Here is a 20564-nt window from a genome sequence, read left to right as displayed (position 1 = left end):
TATATATATAGTTGACCGTAAAGATTTAAATAAAACTATTTGTTCTTCTTTTTTTCTTGCAACCCTGACCATCTACTTATACATAAGATCTATAGTTTTCAAAACTTATCCATTAGTTATTTAATTAATTATTTTTGTGCTATTCCCCAGAACCGTTTGAGCTGATGGGGCGGGGAAGTGTCGGTATTATTTTTTTGACAGTGAAGAGAACAATTTGGCTGTATTATTAACAAGACCGCTATAATTGATTGCACTATCATTGATTACCCTTATTGGCATAAATTACAATATTTAGAGATTAATTGGTTGTAATAAGATATCAGCTCTTGTACAAAAGTTTTAATTCAAAATTTTTAATGAGCTGGGCAGTATTAAGGATTAGTACGAGTCAACTACTATCCATCAATCAGGAATAGTAACTACCCTGTAATTAACGTAACAGACGACATGTACATCCATAATTGGACACTTTATAAGTTTCAACTCGAACTTCAAAAGTGACGGACAATCACATGCCCTTTGCCCTGCAGAATTGGATAAGCTATAATACTGATGATCCTGATGGATACTAATGCTGATATCTTAGTACTAATATGTGAATTAATTTCAACTAGAAATTCCAAAAATGTCGCGTCAGCAAAATTCACTTTAGTAAATTGCATATCAAAACCTCTTTCAAAATACACTGGATGTTACATAATTCTTCTCATTCATGCCACAACTGGTTTTGACACTATATCAACATTTCTGGCCATCACAAATAAATTTTGCTCCCTTTCTAATAAGTATATCTTGGAGAGGAAGATAGTGTCTTCCTAAACACAGTAGTTATTCTTGTTGACTCCACAAACTAAAGAATCCCGAAGACCAGTTTGAGGGTAAATCCCATAAATAAAATTTTGCCAACACCAATGCTCTATGTTTTCAAAAGAGAGTTAACTGATTCTTACATTTTTTTTTTAAACCATTATACTTAATTAAGTATAATGTAGGGGATATGCTTCTGAGCGTGTGACGCGAGAAGGGGGGGTCTACTCCTTTCGTAGGCTTGGCATTCGGTAAGCTATATATGCCAGTTGAGAGTTGAGAGTTGCTGCCACACTCCGTATGCCAAAAATAGCTAGGCAGGGAGATTAAAAAAAAAAGTTGAAATTTTCTCAATGCGTGCTCACATTTTGTTTATGGTATTGGTTTTTTTGAATTACTATTAACTCTCAGTCATTTTTTTGTAGTAAACATTAAGTATTCTGAAAAATAATGTTTACTGCTTTTCCCCCTTTTTTTTTCAATAAACAACTTTCTCCATTTTTATCAGAAACAATTATCTATTTGTATGAAACTATATTTTAATGTTTTCCTCCCGGGACTGCTTTACAAACTCCGTAAATTCTTACCTCCTACATATTTTCTCATCATCCGTTCCTTTCTTACTAATAGATTATTCCAAGTAAACCACAATGGTTCCTATTCATCCCTCTATTTTCAATCCGCTGGTGTTCCTCAAGGTAGTATTCTCGGTCCCATCCTCTACACCGTCTATATAGCTGACATCCCAACAACTAACACTATCCTTACCACGTATGCTGATGACACATGTGTGCTCACAGTTAGTAATAACCCTTTGATTGCATCCCAAACTCTCCAGTCCCATATCACAATCCTCGAAGAATGGTGTCGAAATTGGAGGATAAAAATAAATCCCAACAAATCACATTTACTCTTCGTCGTAAACCTGCCGACTGCCCTACAGTATACTTTAATAATGTGGCTCTTACCCCTGTAGAACAGATTCGTTATCTTGGACTACATCTTGACAAACGACTAACCTGGAATCCTCACATAAGACTGAAGAGACAGGAAACTGCACCCAGATTCCGACTATTACAGCACTTACTAGACAAACGGTCTAAACTTCCAACTCATTACAAAAGACTGATCTACATGACAATAATAAGGCCCATCTGGACATACGGAGTTGAGCTTTGGGGCTCTACTAAACCTTCGAATTCCTCTCATATCCAATCTTTACAATCCAAAATCCTTCGTAAAATCCTCAATCCTCCTTATTTTGTTACTAATAAAACCATCCATAAAGACCTGAATGTTCCTTATGTAACCGATCTAGCCCGAACCCGATATTATTCCTTCCATAATAAACTCCCTAACCAACCAAACCCACTCGTTTCTAACCTTGGTTCCTCTTCCATTCCTGGCAATCCTCCGAGGCGCCTGAAAAGAAGATGCCCTCGTGACCTTATATTGTAAACTGTTTTTAGAGTTCTACTACTGGGTAGTTTCTCTACATCCTGTATCATATCATTATGTCATTATTATCATATTTACTGGTTGTATTTTTTTATACAGTTGTAAATATCAATAAATAAATAAAATAAAAAAATGTTTTCCTTAAAAGAAATTATTTTTTTATTAACTGTTCCTAGAAATTGACCAATTTTATTCAAACTCTTTACTGTTTAGAATAGTAAATGTATTTTAGAATTATTATTATTCAAATTGAAATGAGTTTTAACAGAACAGAGAAAGAAGTACGAATTTTTTGAGAACGACTCAGTGAATTTTCATTAAAGGTATACCAAACTATTGGGAATAACACTTACTAAAACTTTTATTCTCTCCAAATTTGCAATCAAATGAATACAGAAAATTACATTAATGTGATGTTATAAATCCCTATTAACTTTAAAGTGAAGTTGCCTTCAAGGGATGTGGCCTAATACCCATCCCATAACGTCATTTTTGCTTAAAGGAGAGTAGGTTATTGTACCCCCTGATATTCATTTGTTACCACTCTTATTTATTAATAAATAAGATCATTCAATCCCACTTAAGTTCTTTCAAGTACAGTCTTTGGAAACTGTCCTGTCGATTTGATCGCCGTTGGTGAACGATGTTTACTTCATAAAGATGTCTTGAAATGCTCTTATTTAAGAAATTATTATTTTATCGTTAATACTGTTTAAAACAGCAGTATATTTCAACGAACAAACATGCTTACATTTAGATATATGTATTTCTGTATCTCTATCTCTATTGATATTTGATAATTATTTCGGATTTGCATGAGATGGATAATTTATCCTTTACTAATTTTCTTCTATTTTGCTGTTTAAACTGCTAACATTTTCTTTATAATAGTTATCTGAAACGTGTCTTTGGGAAAATTAATTCTATTTCCCTTCACTCATTGTTATGAAAATCATATTAGTGGAAATAGAATTGTTTAAGTAATACTTGGTACATTATTATTTCATGAAAATTACCAAACCTTGAAGTATTTTGTGTTAAGATTTCTGTGCTTTAAAGCTGAGGTAATTCTGCTTAATTGTATTAAACTCTCTTGGCTGTTATTTTAATGATAATGTTTATGTATTTATTGTCCGTAGTTAGTCATTTATTTTTATTATTGTTTCTAACGCATTAAATAGTATGTATTCAATTTTTCTGATAATGGTCTTTTTTAAATATTAATGATATCTACTGTAATAATAATTTATTCAAATTTAAGTAATTAATGTAATTTTCACTTCATCTGATGACTTAATTGTTGTATTTTTTATAGTTTTTGGCTCATAATTTCCCTTTCCTACCAAAATCCATATATTTTTGGATTACATTACATTATTGTAATCTTTCATTACCTTAGGATGTCTTTTTACAGAAAAGATTTGTTTCTTTCTGAAAGAACTTAATTTAAGCTGTAGAGTAAAAACATTTGGTAATTCGTTAATTTTTTATGACTATTATTACATTATTCCTATAGTGGTATATTGAATCTTCCCGTATAAAAATCTATAATTTTTATGAAATAAATTAAACATAGGATCCTATCTCAAATAATGATCCTTTTTATAAGTAACTCCATCAATCCTAGATGAAACTTCTCATATTTAACTTTATAAGCCCATTTTCCTTTACTAGGGAACTTTTCTTATGTGATGTAGAAGCCGATAGATGGTGAATGGATCTAATTCCTGTTTCATTAATAGTTCTGATTTTGTTATTCGGCTGGGCTTTTCTTTAGGGGTATGTCTCAGAAGGAACTTATTCAATTTAATTGGTCAGCATGGGCAAGGCTAGATTAAGATTTCTTCCTCCTCCCTCCCTCCAATATTTGTCAATACACCATAGCAAATCCCTTCAACTCATATGACCCTGGCTTTATACTGCCTTAATTTTACATTGACTAAAATTTTTTTGCCACATGTTTTAGCCTGCCCAATCCTTTTTTAATAACCCACACAATAACCAGCTCAGTAAATAACTTTCAGTTTGGGGTTCCTCCTTTTCCAATTTATATTATTCTCTTGTACAAGCCCAAATATTTTCTTCCTGACTCTTCTCTCTCATATCCATAGGATGTTGTTATTAGCAAAATTCATGACCTTAGTTTCAATACTTAATGTTACAGTGGATCTAATTATATTTTTATAAATCAGCAGCTTAGCACTTTTGGAAAGTTGTTTGAACCCTAGAGCATAATGCATGGCATAAAGACACTTATTGCCAGCAGCAATTTGTGCCTTTATGTTCTCCTCTGTCTCATTACTTTTGGGTAACTTCCTTAAAAGTACTTGAAGGACGCACTGGCTGAGAAACAGTGCTCAGTGCCTATTTTGACCCCTTCTTCCTCAAAATTACTGTCTCTGGTGGTCATTAAGTATTTACTTTTTTCTCAGTATTAGCTAGGATCAATTCTTATGCTGTTGTTTTGAACTCTTCCAGTGTCCCTGCTAATACTTGAGATGATCTTGCTGATATTACTTTATCATTGGCATTGGCCAAATTGTTAATTAATCATGGTTAATCTGTTGCAGATCTTCCCACCTGGCTTCATTCTAATTTTCCTAATGGCATTTTCCAAGGCCAGGTTAAGCAGTAATGGGGAAATAGGATCTCCTTGACATCACATATTTTACTTTGAATGTGTGGGAGATGTGAGGATGGAGGAGGTTAACTCTGCACTCCATTTTTGTAAGAGTCATTTTAATCACTAATAGGTTTTTTGGGCACCTGTAACTTGTTTCACTAGCTTTTGTTTTCTTTCAATACTGTTAAATAGATGGTGAAGCAGCATTAAATTATACTTGTATGATATTTATCTAAATGAGAGAAGTTGCTCTGTCGTGAATCTTCTTGGCCTTAAACCACTTTGTTACTCCCTGCTCATTGCTTGAGCCCTTGTATTCACTCTTTGGCACTAGTCTATTGACATGAATACTTTATATGAAGTATTGAATAGAGATGTAGCCTGGTGATTATTACAATTTCATTTGTCCCCTTTTATATGAATAGGGCAGATAATAGCTTCTTACCACTCTCCTGGCATCTTTTTATTCATCCATATATCCCATATTTTATGATGCGATTCTTGCTAATGATCTCTTCCAACATATTTAAGTACTTCAGCTAATTCCTGGGAAGGTATGCATGATATTGTCTTGTATAATTTGCATCTGTGAACACCTCCTCCCCCTACTCCCTTATATACATGTCATCATTTCAAGTATACTTTTTTTGTGATGTAGTTTTTTCTATTCTCATATGATTTCACTTTATGTATTCTGTTTAATTTTTTTTATGTAATAGCCTTTGTTTTCCTTTATTACTTGTTACTCTTACTCTTGTACTCTACCTTTTATGTATTTTCAGTATATTCATCTTTTTTTTTCTTTGTTCTTACTTTTTACTTCCTGGAATCTTGTTTATAACCCTGACAAAGCCCTCTGCAGAAAAAAATAAAAAAACATCAGTTCACATTAAGCAGAATAAATTATAATTAAGTTAGTATAATTATTTTTATAAAATTATAGGTGTAGCTATTTTAGCAAGAATCTTTTCTGAATTAAAGGATTCAACTTAATAACATTTTATGATTTATTTATACAACTAAGCCGGGTTTAGGTGTTCATTATACAGTTGAATGAAGTATGTCAAAACACTTTATAATTACCCTAGTATTTTATTCTTCTACTTTGGTAATTGTTCTGGCTTATAAAGTATTTTTTTAAAAAAATATATTCATTATTTCACTAGAACAATGATCCAGAAAATTTTGAAAGAGTAATTGACGATTTTATTGAAATATATCAGACATTTTTTCATTTACTATTCTTATCAAGTACTCTCAAACAGATACTAAAGTTTCAGTCATTACAAAAATTATACCCTCTCCCCACTGACAATGACAAATAAAAGGTAGCTTGTTTTTCCTAATCATTCTAATAAATATTATTTCACAACTACCATTCCTTTAATATACACATTTTTTATACCATTTTGTTTTCTTATTACTGTTGCACTTGACTAAAATCAATATTCAAAAAGTCAATGTTAGTAAAAATTTTGCTTATTTCAGGTGCGGGTGAAGAATGTTACAGAATTAAATCAATGGCTGAAAATTATGTTCAAATGTTAGAATTCTGTAAAGTTGTGTTGTATTCTGGAACTAACTTGACACTAACTTTGCAAGCAGGATTTATTAATTATATAGTGCCTGTTTTTTGCAGATGACATATTTGAACAATTATATTATATTGTGAAGATCTTAAGACTAGGTAAGATCTTATACATGTGTTTGTATTTCTAAGATTGTTAATATGTTACTGTATTTAAAAAAGAAAATAAATAGTATTGAAATAGTCCTCTTAATCCAATGGGACGTTTGAGTGCCTTGATGGGACCATACAATACCGAAACAGCTACAAAACAAAAGAGTGTTTTCAGATTAATTTATTTAAATGACATTATTGATATTATTATTAATTGATTGGATAATTTTAAAAACTATTGATTATATTTTGTAAATATAATCATTTACTAACTCTTGGTTTTTCACCTTTTATAACTTGTAATGTTTATAGAATAAAATAATTGAATGAAAACACTACTGAGGAATTATTATGCAATTAGTTTATAATTTACCTTTTTACTTTTTTTTTATTTATTGCTATTTACAACTCTACATTATAATATATTTAGTAAATTTAATCTCAGTTATAATGGAGTGATATAGGCGTGTAAAGAAACTACCCATTGGTAGCACTCTAATGACATTTTACATTAGCAGGTCTTGTGGCCATCTTCTTTTCAGATGCCTCAGAGGATTATCAGGAATGGAAGAGGAAGTAAGGTTAAAAAATAGTGGGTTTGGGTGATTTGGGAGTTTATAATGGAAGGAATGATATCTGGTTCGAGCTAGGTCGGTTACATATGGAAAATAATAATAATATACCTTATATTGTAATTCGAACCTCATTAACTTATCATACCATTAGACAGTATTTTAGTTTTTTTGTGACTTATTTAGCAGGCTTTTATTTTAATAGATTGATTGCATAATTAAAAATATGTATTATTTCTGTATATTGTTTTATATAAGAACATTTTATGAGTGTTCTTAATAATATTCTATTCTTTATTTTTTTATCTACTGCAAGATTTAGAAAGGGTTGGCAAGTCTATTGTCATTTCATTTTTATAATACTGATGTCAATTTAATATTTATTTTATTTGTTATTTCCTGGTATAATTTTATTTTTATTCTTTTTCTATCATTCAGGTATAAATGGCTCAAAAATTTAGAAATATTTTGGAAGATTTCCAAAAAAATGATAACGATTTTCTGTGGGTTTCAAGAGCAATTAATTTCATAAAGGCCTATAATCAAAGTCGCCCTCATATTTCACCAAATAAATTAAAAACAATTGTTGCTAAGAGCAGCCAATTATATGACTTGGTTAAAGAGGTAGGTCAGTTATTATTTTTAAGTATAGAAAATCAACTAAGATTCATTTTTCATCGGTTCAAACTATAAAAAAAAATTTTATATCAGTTGCAAAAATATGAGGCAGTATGACAAGTATCAGAATAACTTTAATGCAATATTACTAACAATATATCTAAACAATTAGGTGCATTTAATTTTATAAATAACTCCTAATGTAAAGATTCAGTAGATATTTTGAATTAAGATTGTAGTTTTAACCAAATTATTCGATCTAAATATATTTATTAAAATTATTTCTTTATAACAAGTTTATAATTAATGCTAAGTTTTATTGGGTATTATTTAACAAGTCCTCCATGCAGCTATTTTTTAATTGAAATCTATCTATTTGATTTTTAATATAATGTAAATATATTATATTATGACCTTATATAATAATAAAAGTTTTTTGTTATTAATATTTCTGAAATAATAAAAATAATCTTTTTTAGGTGTTTGAAGACAAATCATTGTTGGCTTCAAAACAACAGATCATAGATATACTTGAGGAAATAGGATATGCTTATGATTTAGCTGTTATTCGGTGGTTAGGATTATTTTTAGTTAAAATGCTTCGGAAATCTTTATCAGGACTTTACATAAATGAAAGCATGTTGAATGTGGTTTGTATCAAAATTTGTATTATTTGTCTTCTTTTATTTCTGTCAATAATTTTGTATCATACTTCAAGTAGTTTAAGATCATTTTTATGGTTATGAATGGAAAATTAGTTGGATTCTTCACTGCTCTTTGTTCAAAAATTGTATTAGCTAAATTTCTGTTTTAATTTAATTCATCAATTAAATCAGTGGTAGGAAATGAAATATGCTTTTGATTTAACTAATATTAATCTTTTATATTTATTTTGTTTTATTTAAGTCTGTCAACCTAGCTCTAACAAGTACCATCCACAAAGCTATCTTTTAAGCATAAGTGTCTGCATCAGAATAAATATGAGTTAAACGCCTGGATATACTGTCTATTATTTGTCCTTCTTTTCCACTTTTTCTGAATAAAAATTAAAGCTTAAGTTTAAACTTGCAGTCAGCTGGTTGTTTATTTTTAACTGTATATAGTTGATATGAATAGTTTTGAAAATAAATTATTCATTTTTATCCCTAGGCTGTTGTTACCTAACACTAATTATGTTATTAAAAGAATATAGGCAGTCTAATTGCCACAATTACAAATCTAACGTTGAACAAAATAAAACATTAAAATAGTTAATAATAATTCAATAAGATATATTCCAGGAGATCTTCCTTAGGATTGATCAATATTAGACCTATTTGGTCAGAAACTACCTCGTTAATCATCCAATTTTTTTTCTTTAGATGGTAGGACCCTAATGTAAAATATTGTGGAGAATATTTTATGGGCAGGATTGGGTAAAGTACTACTGGCTGCATGTTGTTAATGCTTGCCTCTTTGTATATGCTGGCACTAATGAGGTCTCAGTCCATTCTTTGGGTATGGTTCCTCTTATCCATACTCGAGCAGCTTGAAGGTTCCCTGTTTTATAAAACTGGTAGGAGCCCATTGTTAACTGATGACTTGTTTTGGAGTTCCTGAAATCCTGAAATGCTCGCAGAATTACAAAACTGATTTTAGCTAATGTTGTTAAAGTGATTTCATTTGAGAGTGGACTTTTTTCGGCTGTAATAGGGGTGAATTTAGCTGCTTCTGTTATCATCCTTAAGGCTCTGTTTTGGCTTGAATCAAGTTCCCTCAATGTGATTGAGCTGGTTGGAACCATTATCTTGGAGTCATAATCTAGAAATAGCATGATGTATAATGGTGTGATGGCAATAGGAAATCGTTGTGTACCCATGTTTGGATGGGTTACTTTTCTCTATTAGACATTCTTTAGAAATGTTCACATTCAAAGCATTTTTTAAGAGTATGAAGAGCTGGAGGGAGTTTTTACAATTTTCACTTTTTCCTTTCATTTTTCCCTCCCTATTTGCCATTGCTGGCATCCATGTTTTTTGGAGGAGCTTCTTTGTATGATCTTTTCTTATTGAAAATTGATTTAGTAATGGAAAATGGGAAGGGTAGATGAGTGATGTTTCAAGGTTTAAACATTGTTCCATATATTGGAATTATAGAATAGTTAGGATCATTTGAATGTTACAGTATTTTGTAGTTTAGTAGATGTAAGAGAAATAGGATCTAATTGACGATTTTATTTACCCTTTATTAGAAAAACAATGATTAATAGCTTTATTTAAACTTTTGTTTTTATCTGTTTTTAGATTGTTTCTGAAATGGGAAATAGTCCTGTCATTTTTGTGCCTACTCATAGAAGTTATTGTGATTTCATACTAATGGCCTTTGTGTGTTTTAAGTATAATATACACATACCATGTGTTGCTGCTGGAATGGGTAATTCATGCATAACTATTTATTGTTAAAATTTTTTAATTTAATTTACACATTTTCGAATATGAAGTTATCCTACTTTATTCTATATTTTAGTTTATTATTGGTTTTTAAACCATAAAAAATTTAATGAGAATAATACACCTTTAAACTCTGATTATTGTTTACATATCCTTGGAGCTCCTTCATTTTAATATCAATGCAGTTATTCTAAATCAAATCAGAGTTTTAATTTAATTAACTATCTGTTAATCATGTGGATCTGATAGAAAGCACCTGTTGAAGGCAAATGTTTGTAAACAAAAGTTGCAATTAAGAGTGGAAAGTGCGACTCGAGCTGTTTGTGAATAAATTTGTTTGAGGTGGAATTGCCTCATTAGATTTTTAATGGACAGTACTTGTTCCTATGCCCAAGTTCTTGTTCTTCATTTTTGTTTGTAACTTCAATTTTTTTTTTTCTGGTGGCACTATAGGCTGTGTAGATTTTTAGCTGCACGTCTGCTTTTGATTCACAATAAAGGATACAGGGTTGGGTCATTAGTCCTACACCCGATCTATGAGTTGCCTCAAATATTAGAAAATACATCGTGCGAGGACTTACACCTCTAGACCTCAGACCATGGTCTGTTGCCCTTATAATAATAATAATAATACAATGGTTCACCAATTTTTCAGGATATTTCCTTTATTTTTTTGAGAATGGGGATCCTCGGGACAAACAATAATTACATAAGTATTAAATGTTAGACTACAATAAAACAGCTCAAAAGTTATTGCAAAAATAATAAGAATTAACATGTGACAGCACTTGCTGAACATTTTATAGGGAAAAACATTAGATTTTATTTTGAATGTACAAAAGCACTGGAAAAACTGAAATATACAAATGATAGAAAAATTGTTTGTTACTAAACATAATTGTGAAATCATTTTAAGTAATAAGATCATGATTTTGTGTCTCATAAATTCATTTTCTTTATTTCTAGTATTTATTTGAAAAAATTGTTGCTTATTATTTTATTTATTTTACAGATTTTTTATCAATGAAACTAATGAATAATGTTTTGCGTAACAGCAAGGCATTTTTCATGAGAAGAAAATTTGTTGATGATCATGTTTATCGGTCTGTTTTTCAAGAGTATATTAAAGCCATGATCTCATATGAAGAATCACCTATAGAGTTTTTTATTGAAGGCACTAGAAGTCGAACTGGGAAATCATTGTCACCAAAATTTGGTATTGAATGACTTTAAATAAGAGTATTAGTTTAAGATTTTATCTTTTATTTATTTATTTATTTTTTTTTTTTTGTGTAAAATTAATTTTTTATTTTTATACACTACAATGTTAGACTAACCTCCAAATTTTGTTTAGTTTTTCTATCCTGTAAAGTTTTTTGGAGTCTTCAATTACTAAACTTTATTATAACTTCATATTGTGTAATTAGTTTCTCAATTATGAGGTTTAAAAAGTTTTGTGAGTAAGTGATATCACTTACATAAAGCCTTTACACAAAGCTCCAGGAAGCCTGTTAAAGTAATTTTTATTGCCATCACTTATTCTTCCATAAGGCTGCTCTTCTTTTATCAATCTTCATCAACATTACGGACTTAACATTTTGTTCTTAAAAAGCGTATATTTCTTTATTCCATTAAATTGTTAGTTCAGCCATTTTCATTACAAAAATAATATAAAGAAAGTTATTGAACATTTGTATTTCTGGCTTGGTATGATAAATCATGTTTTATCACTGCTAGTGTTAATACTCATATTGATGGAGGAACTAGTTTTAGAATTGATCCTGTTGTTCCTTTCCACAAACCCTCGACAATTCTTAGTGGTTACAAACCAAGTTGAACCAAAGTGGAAGGGTCAAGATTCATTTCCTGGGGCCAGTGCAAAATAAATATGAATGAAAAGGGGCAAGAAGCATACCCACACTTATACAAACTGGGCACTCTGCGAACCTAGCTCCAAAATATTTATTTATTCATTGCTGTTTATTTCATCATCATCATGTAATGTAACTAACTTTTGAAATTAATTTTGAATTGTTAAAGATTTTCTTAATATAATAAAAATAATTGAAGAATTTTATCTCGCTACCTTTAAATCTCTCAAAATTTAAATTGTGTCCGTAGTGATGTTTGTTAATTACAAAGATTAAAAAAGTTAAAAAATTAAATTAACTTATTATTATTTTTATTATCATTGTAATGGGTTATAACATAAACCTCTGCATACAGGTTTCCTGTATTTGAGTTAACTTGCTAATTTAACTTTGAGACAAATTATTTATTTTATTGGCTCTTAGGGAGCGCTGTGGCCCAGTGGTAAGACACTATGCTATCAACTCTAAGGACCTGGGTTCGAATCCAACTGTGGCAGATAATTATTTTCTGTTATACTGTAGCCGTGAGTTATCCTTGTGGGTTCTGGAGCCCCCCTCCTGAGGCTCACCTAGCCTGATAAAGTAGGTAACCTTAGATGAGGAAAAGTCTGGCGGTTGACCGTGATCTTGAAAAAATCACCATCATAATCGTTCTAAAAACAGTGCTTCCTTACTAAGTACTGAACCCATGACCCTTCATGGGTCATAGTGTTTTTGATTATTATTATTGCCTCTTAACACATTGGCTGCCATAGTACTTTTCCTGAGGCTTGTCACATTACTTTTTCTATTCACATTTAAACTGATATATCACTAATTTTACTGAAGCTGCACAAATATGTTGAGTAACCTATGAGATAACTCTTTGATATCATAGGCAGTAATGCAAACTATGAGATATCTGGTAGTAGGCAGTCAATGTGTTGTTTATAATATTTATATAACTTTAATATTTTCTTCTTCTCATGATTGTGTTCCTATCATCATTTTTATTATGCTATCTATCATGATTTTGTCATTTAAATAAGAACATTTCTAGGAATTTACTTCATCATTGATTTAACTCATCTACATGTTTCTGTTTTGTTTTTTTTTAATGATAAAATAATAATATATGATATTATAAAAATGATAATAGGATGATTATAATTTAAATAAAAAGAAAAATCTTATCTTAAAACAAATTGGTATAATCATTATAACTTATTTAAGTACCTTCAATATGGTGCCATTCTCAGAGCTTTCGATACAATATTAATCAAGATTATCGGACTTGAAACTACTAGAAATCTATCTGTACCTATATAATAGGTAGGAATGTACTAAAAAGTATGATGACGAATCCTTGTTAAAAAAGAAATTTTAAGACAATTGCATTCTTTGGAACCTTTTCTAATTACTGTATTGTGAGCTGTTTTAAACAAATAGCTATATACTTTTTTTCACTGAATTTCAAAGAGTTTTATGATAAAATTTTCAAAAGATGGTGAATGGTCAGTGTCCAGTGAGACACTCTTGATACATTTACCTTATTAATTAATTACTTTTATAACTAAGACTCAGTTTCATTATGAAATTCTCAAGCCTCTCTTAAATAAAGGGGGAGGGGAGAGGTCCATTTTTGCTGGGATACTGTATATATTCTACTCTAAAGGTTCGATTAAACTATGCACAAAGAAATACTTTTGTAACAATTTAACAAAACCATAATACTCATAAGCTAGCTTAGATGTATTTTTTTCAAAAATAAACATGCAAGAAAACATCTTAATACATTGTTTCTTTGATAATATTTGTAGGTTTTCTGGCAATGGTAATTGAAGCTTATCTTTCTGGAGATATACCTGATTTAACAATAGTCCCTATAAATATAAATTATGATCGAATATTGGAAGAAGGATTATTTGCTTATGAATTACTTGGAATTCCAAAACCAAAAGAGTCTACTAAGGTATTGTTTATGATTTTGTTTTTCACATATTCATTTAATGTCATGTTGAATATTAGGTAAAATAATTAAAAAATTAGAATTAATGTGCATAATTTTATGCCATTACTTCTCTATTTTTATATTAAATCTGATATTTGAGCAAAGCCATATAGTTTTCATCTGTTATTGAACTAAGTTATATATTATCAATGGAAATATTTATATATAGCAAGTGATTCAGGATATTTATCAAATAATACCACGTTTCATTTTTAAATGTTTATATAAATTGTAATGTTTATGTACCTAGGTTAAGGCTGTTGCTAAAAGAGACTAATAAGAAATTCTGCTTATAAATTAGTTTATAACTTATAATGGTACAATTAGAATTTAGAATATAATTCTAGATGAAACTAGAATTGATAGATTTGGATCTGATGGGAATGATTAATAAAGGAAAATTAAAATTGACTGTTTTCAAATTATCAAGCCAGCTATTACATTTGGGAGTGAAAATTTAAAGTAGAGCCAGGAGTATAGTGTCCAGTTAACTCATCAAATTTCCAATTTCCAATCTAGAATTGATTTGGCTTTGTACTTAGGATCATGGTCATTTTCAAATTAAAAATCATTGAAATTTATATTTTATTTTCTGTTTCCCATCAATAGTTGCTTACTCCAAGGTCTGTTAGTGCATTACTCCAGGTACCCTGAATGCATAGTGAAAGTTAGTGCATTATACCAGGTACTCTGAATGTATACTGAAAGTTAGTGCATTACTCAAGGTACCCTGAATGTATACTGAAAATACAATTCTAAATTAGTGTGGAACGAGAATTGCTCACATATATTTTTCTTTAATCAAGGTATCATTTCTGAGGGGGCAAATTATGTTAATAGTTTAGTTAAAGTAATTAATTATATTATATATAAACAGTGATATAGGGGGTCTCATTCATTAAGAAATTATGACTTATCTGGGTGACATGTTAGAAGTTTCGCTTTGTGTTCACTTTTGTATCTTATAGCAACTTCCCTCCTAAAGGTAGACTGTTAGTAGGTAAAAATGGCGAATACCATGGATTTTGCATGTGTCTAGAAAAACCATCTCTCTTGATCAGAGGCTGGCCAGCTAGTCATTGACTGTGGCGTAGTAATAAGGGCAGTCCTGGTTCTATCTTGCATGCCACATGGCATCGCAGTCGTGGCGTATTCGGGGATTTCTGGTGTATGCGGCAAAGGAGGCCATGAAACCCCTGACTCCAACTTTTTATAAAATTAAAAAAGTAATGAAAAAATCGGATATGTAAATCCAACAATAGTTATTTTAAAATTACTCTTTTCTTTTCAAGCAACTTTTAGTTCTTCTCATATGCTAATGTTGGGCTAATGTGTATATCATTAAAATTTTAGTTGTTTTTCCCTCCTGAATGGTTTGCCGGGAGCTTGTGTACAAACCCTATTTTTAGTAAATTTTCATTGTATTTTGTTTTTTGTATATTTGATTTTTATTATAATTGAATTTTATTAATAGAATTTCAAAATAATTACTTCCTTTTTCATAATTACATTATTTATATGTGTTCTCATTGTGAAAATATGCAATTAAATTAAATAAACAAAATTTAATTTGTTTATCTGTAGGTGGCTCTTCATAAAATTTATATTTAAAAAAAATATTGTGACTAACTAAAAGTGGGTCCTGTACAATAATATTGTGAGGAAAAAGTCCTGGGGAAAACAAAATGACCCGCCGTTAACGACTCCAAAAGCAGGATTACATCCAAAAATGGTTATGCTGTGCATTTGGTGGGATTGGAAAGGTGGCCTTTATTTTGAAATCCTCCCGCCCAACCAGACCATTAATTCTGCAGTATAGTGTGCCCAGTTGGAACAATTAAAGGCAGTGGTTGAGCAGAAGCGTCCAGCATTGGCTAATTGCAAAGGCATAGTTTTCCATCATGATAACGCCCATCCTCAAGTGTCCTTGCAGACACAGCAGAAATTATTGGAGTTTGGCTGGGATGTGATTCCCCACCTACCCTATTCACCAGACCTTGCCCCAACAGATTTTCATTTATTTCGGGCCCTTCAAAACTCTCTTAACACTTTAATTCGCTTGAGGACTGCAAAATACACATAGAGGAGTTCTGGGAGGACGGAATTAAAAAATTACCTGAAAGATGGCAACATGTAATAGATCGAAATGGGTCATATATAATTGATTAAAAATATTTATAAAAATCTGAAGTTTTTATAGAAATTATCAGTAAAACAAAAAAAGCTACAAACTTATTTTACAATTACTTGAATCTAGGTGAGTTACATTCCAGTTTCTGAATGAAAACAAAAAAAAAAAAAAACTTTTTAAGTGATACGGAGAAAGTCTAAGGCTGTACTAAACTGAACCATTTCATGTTTTAGAAATTTAAATAGTTTCACTAATTAGAAATATATCAATGTAGTCCTAACTTTGGCATATAAATAGTATTATTGATAGAGTATTTTAAAAATGAAAGATGTTATTGTTTGAACAATTTTATGAGTTACTATAGGAATATTATAGTAAAGTATAAAAATAATGTTTTATTGAATCGATAAGATCAAAATTTTCTTTTATAAATCTAATTTGATTCTTCGCTTGCATATGTCTTACACCAAGTTTATAAATAATTTTTATTTTATAATTAGCTATTAGAAAAATTTAAATAAAAAGATTTTAAGCAGTGATAGGGCCAATATATAAAAATTTTTTAGATGGCAAGTTCTCAGCCCTACGTACGGTCTCAATACAAGTACAGTAATAATGATATAATATCAAAGTTGTACTCGGGAAAACAGTTTTTTTTTTAATTAACTAACAAATTTTATGTAAACATATGTTTAAGTTAAAAAAACTTGACAGTGTAAGATTTTGATGTGAACTTTCAATAACATGCCAGAAGATATGCAATGAAAATATAATCCAGGTGATAGTAAAGTCCTTTAATTGTAAAATGTAAATTTAAAACAAAAAGAGTCAAATTTTTATTTTGTTTTATTTTAGGGTTTTTTCAAAGCTCTGAAAGTTTTAGATGAAAACTATGGTAATATTCTAGTTAACTTTGGTGATGCGTTTTCAATACGTTCTTTTCTTGATAATCAAATTGACTTCAGATATAGATGTCAAGAAAATGAAAATAATAAAATTAGACAGGTTGCTTACAAAATTACCGAAATGTAAGTTGAGAAAATGTATCTTAAATCATTGTGTTCCTGTTTTGTTTTTATTAATTAAGTATATATTTCATTTATTTAGGCAGCAATCTCTGCAGATATATAGTTGTTTTAATTTATTGGCCTTGGTATTATATGATCATATAATCAGGAAACGTTCATATGCACTACCTCTACAAGAAGCTATTGAAAATGTAAATGAGCTTCTTTTTGTATTTGATCTGTTTTGTGCTACTGTCTTTATTGAAGGTAAGATTTATTATTCTGTACTCTATTATAAAAATAATTTAATTTACAATGACTCAGTTTTTGTTTTTGTGCCTGAGGTTTGTGTATTTAATATTATAAGAGTTTTTTTCTAAGATTTGTTGGGATATATTCATACAATATTCCTCCTTATGGTAAAATAATTATTATTTCTCAAAGATATTTGATTTACTGGGTTTCTTTATTTTTTTTATCAACTTTTAAATTTATAGATTTTTAATGTAGTCATTAAGCTTTTAGATTTAAGATCCTAAACAAAAATACCCATTTTCTTTTAAAAAAATCAATTTATTCAAATTAAGTCTTAATTAAACAATATTAGACTTCACATTTAAATAAATTATTAATAAGTAAAAGCTTTTTTCTAAAAACTATCATGGAAATGATAATGATAATATTGACAGGATTGGATACTGTCAGCTTCACTTTGGCTTAATGCACACTGATCTTTGGATGTATCTGAATTTATTTACTCTTTGATTTACTCATCATTACTAAAAAAGGAAGATTGGTCAAAAAATACTGTACTCAAATTCAATTACTTTATTGTAAATACTTACACTGAGACTGTCTATAATAATTGAAACTTTTGCACACTGTCTTGAAAACGTTTTCAATGTTTTTTTAAGGAAATAATTATAGTTCCAATGATTTAAAAAAAAAAATCTTTCAAGAGGAATGAATGTCAACAATTGATCTCAAATTAAGTGGATTGTTGTTTGTGTTTTGGGCTCAATACCCTTCTGTACTAACCCCTTTTATGACAGGAATAGTTGTTTATCCTAAATGTTACCAACCTATTCTTTCTGGAATATGTAGATTTATTCGTACTTCTACTATAAAAGTAAAGAAATATTATTCTCACGGGCTGAATTCAGGCCAGGTTTAAGCGTGATAAAATGGACAAAATGGAAAAAAAAACTTTTCATAAGTTTTGCGATTGTTATCTCCTAAATACCCAGTTGAGTAAGCTTATATTTCCAAAATTATTTAAATGTAATCTAATCTGGTACCACCCATCTAATGCCAAGATAAGTCTAACTTGTCAAATAAACTGTGAAAGATTATATATATGCTCATAATCTCATTTTTTTTTTATTTTAACAGGGGACTTAGAAACATCAATTAAACAATCAATATGTATTCATAGTTCACTTGTTTATTTGTCATCAGAAAATAAGATTATTCTAAAAAAACCTGAATTCAAAAGGCCTCTAAATCAATCTGAAAATCAAAAAGGTAATTCTTATGTTTATGTAACTCTTTGTTAGTTATTGCCCTTAATTCACTGAATTAAGCAAAATAATTCTGTCTTTTTAATTTTTGCTTGTATATATTATAGGTTGTAATTTAGGAGAAGAAATAATTGAGGAAGGTGTCCCAATAGTCATGCTGCAAATTTATGTCAATCCCACCTTAACATTGTTTATAAGATCTTCTATAATTCTTACTATTTTTGAATGTTTAAGTAAAGAAAATGAAGTTACCATTGGTAAATTGTATTTTTAAATTAATTTGTATTAATTTATCAAAATTTCATTCATTATTATTTTTAAAACATGTTTGTAGATCTTCTTTATGAGAATTATCAGTATTTATGTGATTTATTCAAACACGAATTTGTTTTGGCCAGTTCAGATTTTCAGGTAGGTATCCGTGTTAGTAGTTCACAAAAAAGCTTTTTGTGAGGCATAGTAGTCTGTGTTGTATGTGCTATTGAATGTTTAGCTTCCTATTTAGTTTCACCTTTCCAGCTTATTCACTTGTTTACTGAAAAATAAGAATTCTTTGTGAGATCACATCACTGCATAAGTGTTTAATTATTATTATTCAATCTCAGAATCTTCCTTTTTTAAAAACCTTAATTATCAAAAATATATATCATAATTTTATCACTTATTATTTTTGTTAACATTATTGTTAAAACCTTGGAGATTAATTTGAATTATGAAGTAATTTTCAATTAGTATTTTTATTTTCCTTTTAATTTCAAAGCCAAAAGAAAATACGACTAATTTATTGTATATATATAATTTGAGGAAGGACTGAAATGGTTTTGAAATGAAAGTCAGGTGTGTTTAGGCTTCGCCATATGTACCATTTTATTTTATTTATTTATTTTTTTCCTTCCCCAAATTTTAACATTTTAACAAAGGTAGAACACACTGCTGTTGAGAATTTTTCGTGATAATTATTTAAAGAGAGAGTATGTTCTAAAAAAAACTTCTGTTTTTCTCGTTGTAGGGCATGACTATACAAACAATAAATGTACAGATGTGTTATTACAAAGTAATTATTGACTGATCCTCAAGACCCACCAAAACAAATGTATATATACAACAGTCGAGAAAAAAGTTATCAATATATATATATAATTTCCAGAATAAAAATTATCGCCACACTTTACCTTTGTATCACACCTCTCCTTTATATATATGGGTTGTAAAATCAGATAAAATATCCTACAGCCCCAAAATGATTTGAGACACTTGATTTGAGAAAATTTTGTCAACCATCTGTGCTGCTGATTTTCCTTTACGGAAATAAAAAATCATTAAATGATGAAAATGAATTTTTTTCTCTTCTATTTTGAGCAAGCAAAATGCCACTTAAAGATTAGGAATCTCGGTTGGAACTAATGTAAAAAAGCATGTTAACTAATCCTTTTTTTAGAATATGTAAACATTATTGACCAAGTAAACATGATTTTATAAATACAGAGAGGATTAAATTGAAATATTGAAAAACGCTACAAATTTATTTTACAACCCAATATTATAGGGGGGGGGGTGTAGCGCACAGATTTAAAGTGTGGCAGATACTTTTTATTCTGGTACTGTGGCTGTGAAATCAACCCTTATGGTTTGGGAGCCCTCCTGGCCACCCAGCCTCATTAAGTGGGTACCCTTAATTCAGAAAAAATATGGCAGTGGAGCTTTATTCTGACCAAACCACCTCATTACACAGCCGTTGGTCTAATAAGGGTACTTCCTTACACCCTTCCATACCCTAGACAGTCAGAACCCTCCATGGGTTATGGTGGTACAGATTTATTTTATATACATACACATGTATTTAACTGTATATATATA

General features: G+C 29.7%; 1 protein-coding gene across 15 annotated transcripts in view; it reads left to right on the top strand.

Moving 5' to 3' along the window:
* Nucleotides 1–20564, top strand: part of Dhap-at (dihydroxyacetone phosphate acyltransferase) — a 96258-nt gene that overhangs the window by 63638 nt on the left and 12056 nt on the right. For 5 of the 15 annotated variants that reach the window (XR_010843322.1, XM_014428156.3, XM_014428172.3 and 2 more), the window contains exons 1-13: nt 2897–3329; nt 4836–4992; nt 6377–6575; nt 7580–7765; nt 8239–8409; nt 10042–10171; nt 11201–11404; nt 13859–14010; nt 17036–17208; nt 17288–17454; nt 18580–18711; nt 18815–18964; nt 19042–19118. Coding sequence is in view for 14 of the 15 variants with exons in the window: in XM_014428156.3 (XP_014283642.1) it covers nt 7586–7765; nt 8239–8409; nt 10042–10171; nt 11201–11404; nt 13859–14010; nt 17036–17208; nt 17288–17454; nt 18580–18711; nt 18815–18964; nt 19042–19118 (1536 nt within the window). In the remaining variant the exon portion in view is untranslated. The other 10 variants (XM_014428167.3, XM_014428164.3, XM_014428163.3 and 7 more) reach the window with 6 other exon arrangements.

This window comes from Halyomorpha halys, unplaced genomic scaffold (assembly GCF_000696795.3).
Source record: "Halyomorpha halys isolate HHAL.00 unplaced genomic scaffold, Hhal_1.1 Scaffold697.1, whole genome shotgun sequence".
Taxonomy (NCBI): Eukaryota; Metazoa; Arthropoda; class Insecta; order Hemiptera; family Pentatomidae; genus Halyomorpha; species Halyomorpha halys.
Note: the sequence above shows the minus strand (reverse complement) of the source record. Positions and strands in the feature narration are given on the sequence as shown.